At 29.6% G+C, this 16,948-nt stretch overlaps 2 protein-coding genes across 5 annotated transcripts; one reads left to right on the top strand and one right to left on the bottom strand.

Annotated features, from left to right (window-relative positions):
- The first annotated feature begins 62 nt into the window (after positions 1–62).
- Positions 63–4,669, top strand: LOC112791554 (putative transcription factor bHLH107). Its single transcript, XM_025834430.3, has 2 exons — positions 63–868; positions 4,013–4,669. Exons 1-2 carry the CDS (start codon positions 551–553, stop codon positions 4,469–4,471), a joined length of 777 nt encoding a protein of 258 aa, XP_025690215.1. The 5' UTR covers positions 63–550; the 3' UTR covers positions 4,472–4,669.
- An 896-nt stretch (positions 4,670–5,565) lies between these two features.
- Positions 5,566–9,360, bottom strand: LOC112791553 (UBP1-associated protein 2C). 4 transcript variants are annotated; one of them, XM_025834429.2, is made up of 2 exons: positions 7,946–9,299; positions 5,566–5,748 (listed from the first exon to the last, which is right to left on the bottom strand). In XM_025834429.2, the coding sequence occupies exon 1, from the start codon at positions 9,148–9,150 to the stop codon at positions 7,951–7,953; it is 1,200 nt and encodes a 399-aa protein (XP_025690214.1). In that variant the 5' UTR covers positions 9,151–9,299; the 3' UTR covers positions 5,566–5,748; positions 7,946–7,950. The 4 variants fall into 4 exon arrangements, with proteins under 4 accessions (XP_025690214.1, XP_025690211.1, XP_025690212.1 ...); XM_025834426.2 differs by lacking the exon at positions 5,566–5,748 and adding an exon at positions 7,133–7,425 and having other exon boundaries at positions 7,946–9,360; XM_025834427.3 differs by lacking the exon at positions 5,566–5,748 and adding an exon at positions 7,133–7,412.
- Between the last annotated feature and the right edge of the window lie 7,588 nt (positions 9,361–16,948).

Here is a 16,948-nt window from a genome sequence, read left to right as displayed (position 1 = left end):
CCTATGAATAATTCAGTAGTATAGATGATATTATATTACTATGTTTTGATAAAAATACAATTATATTATTTTCTTCATAAATTATTGACACTATAAATATAGTCAACATTACACCAGATACATATGTATCAAGAAAAATAGTTCCCTACAATAATTTCTATCATCAATCTTCAACTCTTCCTGAAAAAATCTTGTGTGAATTGAATTCCATCATCTCCTTTTTATTGAATTCCAAGCCAGAGTTCTTTCTCTTTTAATTTTGATCTTTTTGGCACACACTAGAAATGGTGGAGTTCAAGAACATCATGAAGAGAATGTGGATGTTTAATCTCTGATCTTTCCTTTCTTCAATCCCTTCAAATTTTTCTCCTTTTGCGTAATGGAAGGTATGTTCATCATCATCATAATCAACAAACAAAGCAACATAGCAGGTTCTTCAGAAAGGTTCCATCTCCACAAACTCTCTTTTTGGTTTGCACCAACCACTCGTCCACCTGGTTTCCTCAAGTGACAACAACTAAACTAGTCTTCTCTACAAAGATTCAAGTCAATGGTTTACTCCTTTTATAACTCCAATGATTTTTCTTCCCCCGGCTACGATGTTTCGAGGTTGATTAGTCCTTCTTTGCATGACTATGGAGCTTCCTATGGTGTTTTGGAACCATCACATGCATTGATTTTGGAGAGTGAAAAGATAGAGCAAGTGAATAATGGATCAGAAGATGCAAGGGTAGGAAAGAATTATGAGAACTCTGATGCAAAAGCCTTAGCGGCTTTGAAGAATCACAGTGAAGCTGAGAGGAGGAGGAGGGAGAGAATCAATGGTCATCTTGCAACTCTACGAGGTCTTGTTTCCTCCACTGACAAGGTATGTTTCTATTCTTTTCCTAATGCAACTTATTACTTTCGTTTAGAAATAATTCAGATGCAATTAACTTTATTTGATATCGATAGTTATAGTTTAAAGTGGTTAGATGATAATTTAGTCAAATTTATCAAATTATTTAACAATTCTTAACTATCAACGTCATATGAAATTAACTCAAGCTGAGTTTTCACAATTAGTTTGAACAAAGCGATATATTGAGAGATCATTGTTCGATCAAAATGACAATTATTTTTGAAACAAAAGTTATTTTGTTATTTATGTTTTCGTTGTTTGTAACAGCGTTGAGTTCTTTTGGCCTCTTGAATTTTATGATTTTGCTTATGTTGTATAATTGGGTCTAATAAGCTTGTTCATCAAGAGTATGACGAACATGGATTTGCTAAACTCACATTTCTAATTCGTGTAGATAGCCAATTCGTACATAAGAACCAAGCTGATGTTTCAATAAAGTGCATATTCTGTTATCGGTGTTAAGAAATGAGAAGAGTGGATTTAATAGTCTTCAGTCCAGTATGCATAACTTTAAAGGAAGATAAACCAACATTGTGAATATAAATTTTTCTTTTAGAAACACTTGTTTATATTTTTAGTTAGCATCCAATGTATACATATAAGTAGGGAAATTTATGTAAGTGAATTCCCCACTTATGTATAAATGAATAACCATGAGTCTATTTTGACACAGAAGTATCTGATATGTCCAATTTAGGGCAAATTGTCAAATTTGAAAAATTATTTGTTCTCCAAATTGGTTTTGAATGTTTTTTTTATTCAAATTCGTATTTGAAGGATTTTAAATTAATCGTGTTAGTCTTTCTATTATTTTCTTTGTTGATAATGCTAAAATTTGTTAATGTGGCACGTTAAGTGATACTACAATACATACATAAGAGTCATAAATGACTATTAACATAATAAATTTATAGAATTAGATCAAATTAAAACCTAATTGAAAGGAGAACTTGAGGCATTGAAATCCCTCAATTTGAGATTTATTTGATCTAATTTTATAAATTTATCATACTAACCGCTAATTAAGACTATTAAATGTGTATTGTGGTGTCATTTAACGTATCACATCAATAAATTTTGACACCGTTAATAACGAAAGCAACAGAAAGACTAAAATAATTAATTTAAAATATTTAAAGAACGAATATGATTAAAAATATCTTTCAAATACTAATTTAAAGAATAAGTGATTTTTCAAAAATTAATTTAATCATTTACTGGTATAATGTAACACTATTTTTTTTGCAGTTATGTCTTAATGCTTATGACTATGTGTGTATGTTGCCCTTTCATGGTGTATGATAAGTTGATAACAGCCACAACATTTTGATAATTGAACCTAATTATTATTAAAATAAGGGGTTTAATTTTGATTGCATCATTGTTTGTCCTTGTTTGGTCAGCTGGGTATGGGAGTTGCTAGAAGTCAACTACTAGGGTGTGTTTGGCAACCACGTTCAAAGAGAAAAAGTACGTTTAGATATCTTGAAAGCTGTAATTTTTGGTTTGGCAAATTTTTGGATCATGAACGCAGAAGTGATTTTGCATTCAAAACCACGTTTTCAAGAAGCAACAATTTTAAGCTTCTGCGTTTCACCAACGGGCTTTTAGCCATCAATACTCAATCTTTATTTATCTTTTACCAATTTTATCTTTTATGTATACTATTGTATTATTTATATTATTTTTGTTTATATGAACTATCTTTTTCTATTATTTACTATTTTTTATTAATTATTTATTTGATATTATACACTTTTATAATTATAATTTTTTTGTATTATTTTTATTTTTTTAATATAATATATTGATCCTATTAAGAAAATAAATTAAACAAAAAATGAATTCTAAATAATAATAATAAAAAATTATAACATACTAAAAAAGAGTACTAAGAGTACTAAAAATATACTATATAAAAAATATCATAAAAAATTTTTTGATTTATTTTAATTACTACCAAAATAAATATTTAATTTTTTATTATTTTTAGTACTCTCTAAAATTTATATTTTGTTAGTTTTAATTAAAAGTATATTTTGCCAATTTTTATATATTATTTTTATTTTAGTGTATAAATATTAATTTTATTATAGAATTAATTAATAAGATCTATTTAAATATCTAAATTAAAATAATATATAAAAATTATTTAAGTTGATGTCTATTTTAATAATTTTGTATCTAAAAGTGATTTTGAATAGTATAATCCAAACAACATTTATTTTACTATAATCCATTTTGATATAAATATTGCCAAACATAAATCACTTAACACAAACTTACTTTTCATCAAAATCAAGTTTGCAAAATCAATTTTATTCAAACTCTCGTTTACAAACTGTAATCCAAACACACACTAAGTTGTATACCTTTATCATAGGGTGGCTTTGTTTATTAATACGTGACACAACGTCACAAACCATTTCATAATCATTAAGTTCTAGTTTTTGGCTTCATCTTCCATGATGGACACTGAAAATAAAAATAGTTCATTTACAAATTATATTCAATATGTTAGATGAATGTACATACACCAATTGTTTTTTCCTTGGCCCCCACTGCACTAGCTGAATATTACTATCCACTTATATATTATTTATTTAACTCTGAATGGTATCCAAATAGCTGCTTCCATTATTCATTTATTTGACCAAGTTGCATTCTAGGAAGAAGTCAAGAATATGAAATCAAGTTAGCAGCCAATGATTTTGCTTTTTAGTTTTTTTATTGATTAAATCATATGAAATCAAGTACAAGACATAAAGAACTATAGAATGTCAATCTTGATTATATATTTTAATTTCATGGTCGTATCTAAGAGAAAATTAGAAATGTATTAACTATTAAGTAGAACTGGATCAATTAAGACATTGCTATCAAGTGTTGTTGTAGATGTGTCAGACTAGTGTTGAGTAGTTAAAAGCATATATATATATATATTGGTTGGTGACAACAAAAGTGATGCAATGCAATTTCTTATTTATGTTATCCAACCTAGGGGTGGGCATGATTTGGATTTTCAATTGATAAAAGATTTGTAAGAGAGAGGGATAAAAAAAAGACTTGAGTATTTATTTATTTGATTTGGGTTTCAATTGTTAATGTTAGATGGACAAAGCAACAATATTAGCAAAAGTCGTTAGCCAAGTGAAGGAATTGCAGAGGAATGCAATGGAAGCAAGTAAAGGTCTTCTAATCCCAACAGATTTTGATGAAGTTGAAGTTGAACCATATGAAGATCATAGATCCATGTCATACAAGGCATCCATCTGCTGCGATTACCGGCCGGAGATTCTCTTCGACCTGCGACACACACTTGATGCCCTTGAACTGCAACTGGTGAGGGCAGAGACATCAACCTTAGAAGGAAGAATGAAAAATGTGTTTGTGTATAGATGTTGCAAAGGGAAAGGTGACAATAATAACACCGGGGCATGTCAAGCTCTTGCAAGAAATGTTCAAAAGGCACTGAGTCGTGTAATAGATAAGGCTTCTAATGCACTTGAGTACTCACTCAGAGCTTCACTTCCATGTAAGAGGAGAAGAATCTGCTTGCTCGAGAATTGAATCATTCACTTCATTTCACCATCCAACCATGAATCTTTTCGTGTTGATTAGCATGCTGTATTATATCATATTAATTTCTTTTTTGGGTAAACTTGTAATGTTGCTGAGCTTACTCCAAACACGGCCTCTGTTGATGCTTGCATGTTATTTGGATTTAATGCCCTACGTATAAATAAGTGTTTGGTCTTTGGTGTTTAATTATAGCTGTTTGGTGTGTAATGGAATTTTTAATTTAGAAATAAATTGAAGCCTTGCATAGTTGTATACTAATAAAAACGAGACTTAAACTTTATTTCATAGACTTAACGATAAAAACTAAATTATCTATTTTTTTTTTTTATCAAAATCTGATATGGAATTAGTTGTCTAACGAAATTTCTTCCTCTTCATCTTCACCTCCAAATACAGCTAATCCTCTCATCAAGAGCAAGGTTGAATAGCTTGAAGTAGTAGAGAAGGAGCCCGTGCATGAAGAAGCTTCACTTTGGTATGTGAATCTAGAACGATTTTACAATTTTGAAGCTGACTTTCAATCATCAGCAACAAAACAAAACAAAACAAAAGGATAGAAGAGAATAGAATCCCACTTAACTCAGAATGCGAAAAGGAGGTTCTGCGGTCATACTCATATATGCACAATGAAATGGCATTTGTTCCATTCTATCTTTATTACTGATTAGGCGCCATGTAAAATCGGCACTTCTTCGTTCTCAAAATCTGCCAATACCAACATGGCATTCGGCAAGAGAAGAAGTTGATAGGATTGAGTCATTTGCTGGTGGAATATGAACCCAATTTCAAGTCTCATTTATCAACTTTACTTGACCCACCCTCACTAAATTAAGATTTTGATTAATTGTATATCATTCATTTACACTGAAAATAATTTGAATAATAATAAACAACTAGAATGTTGCTGTAAATATAACGTAATATTGTTTTAGCTTTTGTATGAAAAAATAAATCTTATCACTTCGAATCATCTAACCAACATTATGTTTTCTGACCATTTCTAATTGAAACGAAATGGAGAAAAAAAAAGTATAAAACAATACTGTCAAAATAAATCATGAGACAAGCGCAACCGCAACGCATTCCAACCCATTAATCTCATACTTCTCTTTTCACTATTACAAAATTATTATATTACAAAGCAATTGTCCCCCTTTTGTGAATGATAGTACAAAAGATAGCTTGACCCCTTTCACCCAACATCACTAGAATGTCCCAAGTCCTACGCTCAAATTACTACTACATGTGACTTTCTGTTGGACAAGCTACATCAATTCGGAACCAAACAAGAAAACCACCTCAAAAATCATTAGATAGTAGCACATGAATAATCAAAAGGTTTGATTCCAAAGTCAACAAAATAATGTAGAACCGTTCAGTAAAAGCAAACAAACAAGAACTTTGTCCAAGTAACTTGCAACCAACAAGAACAATTAGACGGCCGAAAAAGATGATTCCCAAAAACAAGCAAATAAATAGAAGCACTCAACCATAGCGAAACAAGTTGCTTATTCACATAAGACTAAGTATCCCAGAGCCAACCATAGACAAGATACTAAAAATATTCACGGGTAGCAGAGCAAAAGATGAGGCAAAAATACAACAACGTTTGGGAGACCATAAAAAATCAGCCGAAACAGCCCCAGGTTGCGACAATTAATAAATGCCAAATAAGACAAATTTGGATTGTGTTTTTCATCTCCCTAGCATTACCGCATTATTATGTTTTACATTTGATGTCATTCAAAACATACATAAAAAAAAGGTCTGTTGGGATAAGAGGTTTGAGGGTTATAGCAAGAGAATCTAATGGATTGATAACAACGTAATGAAGTGGATTTTTTTTGGGGGGTCTTTAAATGGAGTGTAATGGTTAGTCAAATAATTTCCTTCCTATCCTGTTTTTGTTAACACCTACCTTTTCTGTTCCTTCCAAATTTGTAGATTTTTATGGAAACCTTATTTTATTCAACAATGGGGTAATGAACCCACCCACTTGGACTCCATTTCACTCCTTTTGAATCTAATTCCACGCCACCATCTTACCTCTCACCTATCCAAAAGGTATGCATGGAAGAGGGAGGGATATGTATTTAGGCTATGTTCCAAAGGAATGAAAGGATCAACAACAAATAATCTGTCATATATATATATATATATATATATATATATATATAGTATGTTTTGAAGTGTTCTTTGGGTGGTGGAATAACAAAAGAATATGAAGAGGTCCCTGACTTAATCAAAGCTCTCAATTTTTTGTCCACCCAATATGGGGGGTTAAAAAGGAATATGAAATAGCTTCTGGAAAAATCCCTTCCCTTCCTTCAGTAAACAATCAAACAAGAAGGTTGCAAATATCTCTTATTATCCTTATCTTTCAGTCCTATTTCATCACTACTCATATTCCTTCCATTGTTTCTAAATCTTCTAAAGATATGTTTTAATTTTCCTACAAACAAATTTGCAAGGTGTTACAAAGAAAAACATAAAGATTACGAGTCCATCATCAAAATCAAATACTTTCCAAAGGAACAGAAGCTAACTGAGCAGAAAAAAGAGAAAGCACTTCAAATGAACTGTCTCACCACAGCAACCACGCAGAGTATTATGCACATAGGAACATAGAATGAAATAAGATACCTCAAATTGTAAGGTAAACACCTTGTCATTTACTAAAAACTAAGGAAAATTTGAATAAATAGTTCTACAGAAAAACCACATAAGTACTACATTCAAATTCTACGCCAGATCACGTAAGCTTTCACTAACATTCATCACATATGGAACCATAACACATAGAAGCAGATGTAGTGAAGCAGCAACAAATTTACAGCAGTCCATGTAACCAAAACCAAGTATTAGTGTCTGCATGCACGAAATCAGCACAACCATTTAAAGCATTAGCGCCCAAGAAGCCATCACAAACCTGAATGAAACACCTATTCAAAACTCAAATCAATGATTAACATGTTTGGAAAATTTTAACTTAAGTCATTGTCATAACTGAAACGTAAAACAGAACCAACAGATAAACAAACTTGATTCAACATCAACTATGACAGGATATTACACCCAAAGAAATGCAAATCGGTAACATGGCAAAAGCCACTCAAAGATTGAATAATACATAGATATTAAAAAAATGTAAAAATGCAAAACAGCAGGGAGGGAATTGTCATTCCGATTACAAACTCAAAACATATATTCTTTGTTTAGAGGGGGAAAAAAGGGTCAGACAGCAAGAAAATGAAGATTGCAGCAAAACTCGCAAACGAATGATTAGCAAATAACCGAGACCCAAGACTTTTTCAGAAGAGCACTGAATCAAAATAAAGACATAAATCACATTTTTGAACCACTACAACTACACGCACAGAGAACCAACCAGCCAAGAAAAGTAAGCAGAAGCAAATACACACCACCTACAACTATAAATTAAAACCAAACACCACAATTTACCTCACTCAGTAATAGGGCGGCACGCCTTGGTACATTCCTCCAGGAGGGGCAGGTCTTGGCATCGGAACAGGCTGCGGCTGTTGTGACGGAATTGCAGACGAAGGTAAACCACCATAATGGGAGCCATCCATAAACCCACCAGAGGGTACTCCACCGGACGTAGGAGGCAACCTCGCACCATACTCGCCGGAAACCGGCCCGCCATACTGCGAATTCCCATAACCGCCCCCACCAACCGTAGCCCCATACCCACCAACACCAGCAGCAGCAGCTGGAACAGGGTTCCCATACGACGGCACCGAAGGCTGCATCCCATATCCGTTGCCATGCCCACCACCGCCAGCATATCCACCGTACTGAGAAATCAGCATAGGAGCATTGTAAGAAGGTTGAGGTTGCTGTTGCTGTTGCTGCTGAGCATGCATACCATCCCCTGGGAAACCAGAAGCAGGATTCTGCGGCTTCGCTTTCTTGTTATCCACAGCCAACTTGCAGAACACTTGGTGGCCATCAATTGTCTTCGTTGGCTCTGCCAAACAAGCCCTAGCACCTTCTTCAGTCTTGTACACGAAGAACGCAAACCCTCTTGTTTTACCGCTACTCTTATCAAACCCTAAAGGACCTTCTTCTACCTCACCGTATGCAAGAAAGTGGCTCAAGAGCCTCTCCGATGGGATTTCGAATGGGACGTTACCTACAAACACCTTCCGTGCGGCTACGTCGGTAGCTGAGGCGGCTCCGGGTCCGCCGGAGGCGGCAAGCTGCGTGACGGTCATGCGGCCGTCGATTTTCTTGCTGGGATCCTTGAGGGCGAGGACAGCGCCGTCGACGTGGGAGAAAGTGACGAAGCCGTAGCCCTTGGATTTTCCGGTGTTCTTGTCGAAGATGACGATGGCTTCGTCTAGGTCGCCGTAGGCAGAGAAGATGGCGCGGATAGTGTCCGTGGTGGTGTCGGCGGCGAGGCCGCGGACGAATAGCTTTCGGAGTGTGGAGTCGCGGTCGGCGACGGAGCGGACAGAGTCGAAGACGTCGGGGTGGCGGAGGGACGCTGACTGGAGGAGGTCGATGAGCTGCTCGTGCGTGAAGGGTTGCAGGATCTTGCGGATGTCGTCTGCGGAGAGGGAGGTGGAAGGGGGAGGTTGTTGTGAAGGCGAGGAATCAGCGTCGCCGTTCTGGTCCGTTTTACGCTTCTTGGAGAGATCCATGGCGAGGGTATTTGGGAACTAGGGATTTCAGATATTGGAAGTGTAAGCTGCGAGGCTGGTAGAAAGACAGAAGCACGAGAGGCAGGATAGCGAGATAGATAGAAACCCTGCAAAAGGGTTACGCACTTGGCTTCTCTTTTATTTCATCGGTTACACTATTTATTTATTTATTTAAAGTTTTTAAAAACAAAAGAAATAACTGCTTATTTTTGTGGTTTGGCAAGTTACAAGAGAATCTAAAGCAAATATATTTATTTATTTAATATGCAACTCATCTTTATTGGATTCTATTCTACTCTTCCCTTGTTTTTTAGTATTTTTCATGTATAATAATAATAAGTATATTTTTTTTGTCCTCAAAATAATAAGGGTATTTTTTTATTTGGAATTAAAAAAGTTTGGTTAACAATTTTTTTTTTCTAAAATACCTTTTATTATTTGGGTTAGCTTTTAAAAGATATCTTTTTTTTTTAGTTATTTTTTTTAAAAAAATTTTATAAAAAAATAAAAGTAATTTTATGTTTGGATATTTCATATAAGAAGATTTTTTTATTTATCAATTATGTTTGGGTATAACAATATAAAAGTATTTATTTATTTATTTATTATATGAAAAATATTTGTTTTAAGAAAAAATGATCTTTTAAAAAAATATAGATATAAATTACAGCTTCTAAAAAAAGATATTTTTTATTTTTCTAGTGCTTTTACTTTTATTACTAGAAATTTGTCAAACACGCTAAAAAATAAAAAAAAAGATTTTTTTCACTAAAAAAAATATCTTTTTTATCAAGATAATAGCGCCCAAACAACCACATAATATCAAATCTAATATCTCTTAGTGTTTGTTTGGGTGTCATTATTTTAATAAAAAATATTTTTTTAATAAATTTTTTTTAATTTATTTGACAAATTTCTAGTAATAAAAGTAAAAGTATTAGAAAAATTAAAAAAAAATTGAAAAGCTACAATTTACATCTTTTTTAAAAGATATTTTTTTTAAAAAATATTTTTTACATAATAAATAAATAAATAAATATTTTTATATTATTATATTCAAACATAATTAAAAAATAAAAAAATTTATATTAAATATCTAAATATAAAATTACTTTTATTTTTTCATAAAATCTTTAAAAAAAAATAACTAAAAAAAAATCTTAAAAGCACCCAAAACAAACCCTTAATAAAAATATAAAATACTTATCATCGTAATTCATGTCATATTTATTATAATTTTAGATATTAAAAAAATAGAGTAATATACACAAAATATTCTTAGGCATTCAGTCAACGCAAGAGTTTCCGAAGCCTATTAGTGAACTCCGTAATGTCTCTTACTTTAGAATTAGGATTAAGCTTTGAAAATCCGTCTGGCTTGGCCATAAGTCCAGAAATCCATAACCGTTCATGTGTTCTTAGTACTTAGTAGGCCCCAACATCCCGCTTTTTCTCTTCTCATAAGCTTCTTGAAAAACCTCCAATTCCACACCCACCAACATGTCATGATGAATTAATCCTTCCAATGATATTCAGAGGACCTTCCTATATCTTGTTGTATAAATTCAATTCTAGCCATTGATTCAGCTCAGTTCCAAAGAACATCATTGTTGCGGTTCTTAGACAGTCTCTTATTCCATGCATTAATAAAAATGCCATTTTTTTTTTGTCAATACAACACACCGTACACGCGGCTTTTTTATTAAAATAAAAAAAAAAAAATATTAATTCCTTAAATATGCATGCATGAAATTAATTCCCACAATACGCAATTCTATTTTAAGGGAGTCACTCACGAATTGAGTTTCGCTATCAACTCTGGAAAGGCACCAACGAAATGGGGAGATTGTTTAACAAAATTTGCGTGAAACTCCAAGTCAAGCATATTTGGTGAAGCGTCCACGAATTGGGCTAAGGCGTGGCTGGCCCACGCGAAATAGTACATTTTCATTGCGGCACCCACGAAATACGCACAACAATGGCAGCAGCAACGAAATAGTTTGGGCTTTTGATGAAGGCGGCAAGTTTTTAGTGCGTCGGTCCCGTACATGCATGCATTGGCTTGGCATATTTACATTCTCCACCAATAATGACAGCTTGAAAAAAGTTTAAGAGACCAAGCAATGAGATCATGTATTCTGCATTAGCTCTTGGAGCATTGGTCACTGTCGCTCGTTTCAGCCCACAACTTTCAATCCATTCCCTCACTTTATCAAAGCCATTCAATGGCTTTACTTGCTCTTTTGCCAATCTGTACAGTCCATCAAGTGAATTATACTATAAATTTTAAAACAAACAACAATGAGAAGAAAAATTAGATTAGAAAAGTATATACTTCCAAAACATGTCTTCCTTGTCATCTACAAGTTTTAAGCCTTGTTCAAGATCACCAGAAAAGAGAGCCAAGGCAATATCATTATTGTGTTTGCTAGCAACAGTCTCAATGAAAAATTTTTCTGTTATACCTTTTGTGTTTAGCCCGCTAAATTTGTCCATTTGTTTCTAATTCGCGTATACCGCCATGGTGTTGATTTAATTCGTGGACGCTGGACTTGATTTATCCATTTCGTAGTTGCAGTCCTTGAGGTGGATTCTGATCCATTTCATGAGCGGTTCCTATGAGTTGGTGGTCAAACCCATTTCTTGGGTGATTCTCTTGAAATAGAGATGTGTATTATATAGATGCGTATTTAAGGAATTAATGTGTTTTTTTTATTTATTTTAATAAAAATACCCCGCACACGCATCTACCCACACACATCTTTTACTCTTTTTCACCCAGAGATTCGAATCTATGTGGCAATTCTAGGAGGCAAATGTGATTGCCAATTGGGCAAGCCTCAGCCACCAATGCCATTTTATAAATTCGTACTTTAAATCAAATGGGCTTTAGGAAAAAGAAAAAACGAAAAATTATCACGCTTTATGCTAAGGACCTGTTTGTTACAGTAAGACCAGATACTTCAGGACAAAAAAAATAGTAAGATCAGAAGCCTCTTTTCTTATTTTTTTATCTTTTTTTTTTGGACAGGATTATATTTTTTATTTTCAAAATTGATGTTTCCTTCGGTTAGTGTTGTTTTCCCATGCATGCTACTTTGATAGGCCTTTGGCATTTCCATATAAAAACACATTATTAGAAAACAAAATTCCTTTCCAGTTGTTTAGTCCTGTTGTATTACCGGAAAAAAAATCCCCTTTTGGGCTTTTGGCCTTTTATTCTTTTGGTCTCTTGTTGAGATACAGACCAAAACCGGCAAAAATAAGGGTGAATTCCCATCTCAGTCTCTTGAAGGATTTTGAAACTTCCAACAAAAAATATTCTTTTTCATTTTTGATATTTAATTTTATAAGATTGATTAATTTCTTTGTCAATGATTTCTCTTTAAATATACTTATATGACATGTTAATCACTAATATATTATCTATTTAATTTTTATAAATAAAAACAATTTAAAAATCACTCATATTTTTTAGTTTTACACCATAAATTTAGCTAATGTATTTAAAAAAAGTTATAAAAAAAAACCTATCTTGACAAATATTATTAAAAGACAAGGAGGCTAAAAAAAAAAGAATTTGTAAATCTTTTGGCTCTTAATAGATTAATCAATAGTTTAACATGTAGACTTATTCTGTCAATACAAAGAAAAAATTTTGATAGAGAAGTTAATCAGTCTTATAAAAATAAATATCAGGAGTTAAAAAGGATATTTCTTTTTTGTTGAAAGTCTCATTGTCTTTCGAAATAATTGTTAGCGGCCATTTAAAGTTTTTTCTTACAAAAATAATTATATTGAGAAATTCAAGTGATATTTCTAAAAAATCAAGTGATAATTTAAAGAATTGAGTTTTTTCGTGTTTTCTTTCAAATATAAAAAGTAAGAAAATGTAAGAGGTGAATTGTATTTCTTTTAATTTCTAAAAAGTGGATTTTTATAGAATGAATTGTACTTTTTATTATTATGAGGCAAACACCTTTTTTTAATTTTTGACAAAAAATAATCCATTCCTGAAAAAATATTAAAAAAATAAATATAAATTTTATCGAGATGAATGATAAAAGGTGAATAGAGACGAATTCTAAGCACTACTATAGTAAAACACATAATTCATAATCATACCAAAATTAAAAAGTGAAAAAATAATTCCTTAACGATTTGTAAGGAAATAACAATCATATCACTTTTTTTTTTTCCTTTCAAATAGTACTATTTTACGAACTCTTAATAAAAAAGAATCAACAAAGTTAGATTATATGATTGCTTATGCATGCATTTCTCTATCTTATTAAATCCGAAACTGTTAACTAGTGATAGAAGTATTCTTAATTTGTTCTTAAAAAACGATGTTAAAATTAAAAAAGAAAGATATCACATGCATATGCTCATCTCCTTCATTTGAATTTTCTTTCTGACTGTACTGATAGCTTAGGAGTTTCAGAAAGAAAAACGACATTGACCTGTTAGGGTTCTTGCGTCTTATTGTGTGAGATATTTAACCAGTCTTGAGATATTTTGAGATTATATTTGATATTATTATATGTATGTATCTGGTTCTAGCACGAGATAATATACAAAAATATATAAATATTTTTTATGAATTTTTTAAAAAAATATACATATTAATTTTTGTTATAAAAATTTTATAAAATTAATTAAAATTAAAATTTAACTATTTTTAGTACTGAAAATAATAAAATTAATAAATAATTATTTTATTTATTTTTGAAGTATAATAATTATTCATTAATAGTAATATTTAGTTTGTGATTAAATTAAAATATTTATATTAAATTTTTTTAAAAAAACATTAGTCGTTGAATTTTTAGACATTTTTTTCTCATTTATGAATAAAATTTTTAAATTCTTTTATTCGTATGTTAAAATTGATTTGGTCAAGTATAATATAACATGAGATAAAATTTATCCTTAAATTATACTTTTTATTATCATAACAAAAAAATATTATCAAAAACTATTTTTGTTAAAGTTTATCTAAATTACTATTTTATATTCTAGTATCATATTCATTATTTAAATCAAAGTAATATGACCAATATTATTACGTTAAAATTTATTGACATATTTGTCTTTTGTATTTATATCTAAAAATTGTTTTATTTTTTTATTAGTTTAAACACTTACAAAAATGGTTAAAGATAAGATGAATGCATATTTATTATCATCTATGATGCATGTATAGACACGAATACGGGACACGACACAATAAGGGACACGCGAACACATGGATTTAAAACTCTTATAAGATAAGGAGACACAACATATACATAAAATATAAAGTATTTTTTAGATAAATTATAATGATATTTTGATATTTTATTGATATTAAAATATAATTTTTTTAATTATCTTTAATGTTTTTTTCATTATATAAAGTATTTGAAATATGTTTTGTTTTAATAATTAAAAATATATACTATTTCTAAAGTCATTTCAAGAATACATATTAAGAATAAGGTTGGACACTCTGACACGTGATGGTATATATTTAGGTGTTTTCAAGTGTGTCTGGAGATTTTTTTTATCTTTTATTAAGACATTGTTAGACACAGAAGACACGCATATCAGACGAGTGTCGATGAGTGTCATGTCTAAAATGTGTTCAACACGCGAATATGACAAATCAAAAAAGTGTCCATACGTTATACATTATCATTATTATATTATTCTACAATAGATTGCATTCTAGCACTAAACATACTAATACGGCGCATTCTAGTGCCAATATGCTTACTTCACTATTTTATTTCTTATTTTTGAAAATTATGGTATCAATTTCAAACAATTATATTTATTAACCTTTAATAATTAATTATAGTAAAATTTATTAATAATTATAATATCTTGTATCATATCTTTTTAATAATTACAATGATTCTTATATTTTATTTTATATATATATATATATTTATTGCTTCATTTATCACTCATGAATATAAATTTTAGTGTCAAAATTGTCTTATTTTTTATTTTTTATTTTTTTCTTAATTATTTCATACAATAAATAATATAATGTACTATTTTGTTTCTATCAAAATTGATCATTTTAAGATATAAATAAAAATTTTGTCATTTCATTATAATTTTACTTTTATTTTTTTAATGGTATGATAAGTGTTTTTAATTACTCAATTTTTTGTTTGTTTTTGTAGTTAAATTATTTGTTACTACAATAATTTACAATGCATTACTTCTATTATTTCAATTTGGAATTATTTTTGTTAGTTCGGATGTTAATTATATAGATGTGTAGAGTTCAACACAATATAGAGGCAATAAACTTTATTTTACAAAAAAAATGAATATTTTTTTATAATAAATCTAATAAAATGTGAGTCAAATTATATTTTATAAGGGAGCTAAATTTATTATTAAACTAAATATAATTATTTTTATCTTGCTGTATTATATAGATAACAGATGATAAAATTTATTTAATAAAATTTTTTTGCATATTCAATCTGATTAAATTATTTAATTAATTGTCATTACCAATGATTTTAATGTATATATACGTCTAAAATCTAAAAATGATCGCCTTAAATATTATTTAAATAACTTAATTTTAATATTAGGATTTGATCATTTGATTAGTTTAGTGTTAAAGAAATTTAAAAATTGATCTCATTTTATCAGTTAATACTAATTATACTAAGTTAATATTAGTTATATTAAATATAAATTACACAAATTATACTATAATTGTACATGAGAACCATATATATATACGAGAACCATATACTATAATTGTACATATTTATTTGTTCTTAAATTAGAGAATTAAATTATTATATTATTAATTAATAATTTATTTTTTAATTTAAGAATTTATAATTAAATATATATTCTAATTAAGAGGTAAATACATTAGTCTATTAAGCATAATTTTTAAATTGAATTTTTAGAATAAAACAGTAATTTAAAATTTTCATTGTTAAAAATTTGGTAATCAATTTGTTTTAAGTAGTTATTTTGAGATTTTATTTTTTGATTTATTGTATATAATGTTATTTTTGTGCTCTTTATTATGTCATTAATTAATAACTTTATTTCTAATCTTAAAAGCATGATATTTATGGAAGAAATGTGTATATTAATATATGATTATAAAAAAATATAATATTTATAATTTTATATATTATTAAAATTAAAATATGTGTATTAATATTTTAAATTAATTAATAGTAACAATAATCTATATGATTATATTATCAAAAAAAGATAGTATTCTTATTTATTACTAGGATACTAAACGTAAATTATATAAATTATACTACAATTATATAGAACTATTTATTCTTAAATTAGAGAATTAAATTACTATATGATATCATTAATTAATAATTTATTTCTTAATTTTAAAAACATTATAATTAAATATATAAACTCTATTTGATAATTGATAGATTTAAATTGTGGTTTTATTTATTATTTATTGTTTATCTAGTGCTCTCCATATAATAATTAAGACTTTCTACATGAATAAATTTATTTTTTTTAAAAATGTGATTTTTGAAAAAACAAAAAACTTACATATGTGTCCTTATAAACTGTAATTTAAAATGAAACGACGAATTACTAAGTACATGTAATTCTTGATGTAAAATCATAATCTTCTCAAAATGAAACACAACAAAGATACTTTTAGGTCTAAATTCAAGATTTTGGTGGTTCCAAAAAACAATGCGTAAATTTTTAGTTATGAACAACAATTTGACTAGATAAACTATATGACCGTAATAATAATGATTATGTTACAACATAAATATTAAAA

This window comes from Arachis hypogaea, chromosome 3, assembly GCF_003086295.3.
Source record: "Arachis hypogaea cultivar Tifrunner chromosome 3, arahy.Tifrunner.gnm2.J5K5, whole genome shotgun sequence".
NCBI lineage: Eukaryota > Viridiplantae > Streptophyta > Magnoliopsida > Fabales > Fabaceae > Arachis > Arachis hypogaea.
The sequence above is the reverse complement of the archived record's forward strand: the minus strand, read 5'-3'. Positions and strand labels throughout refer to the sequence as shown.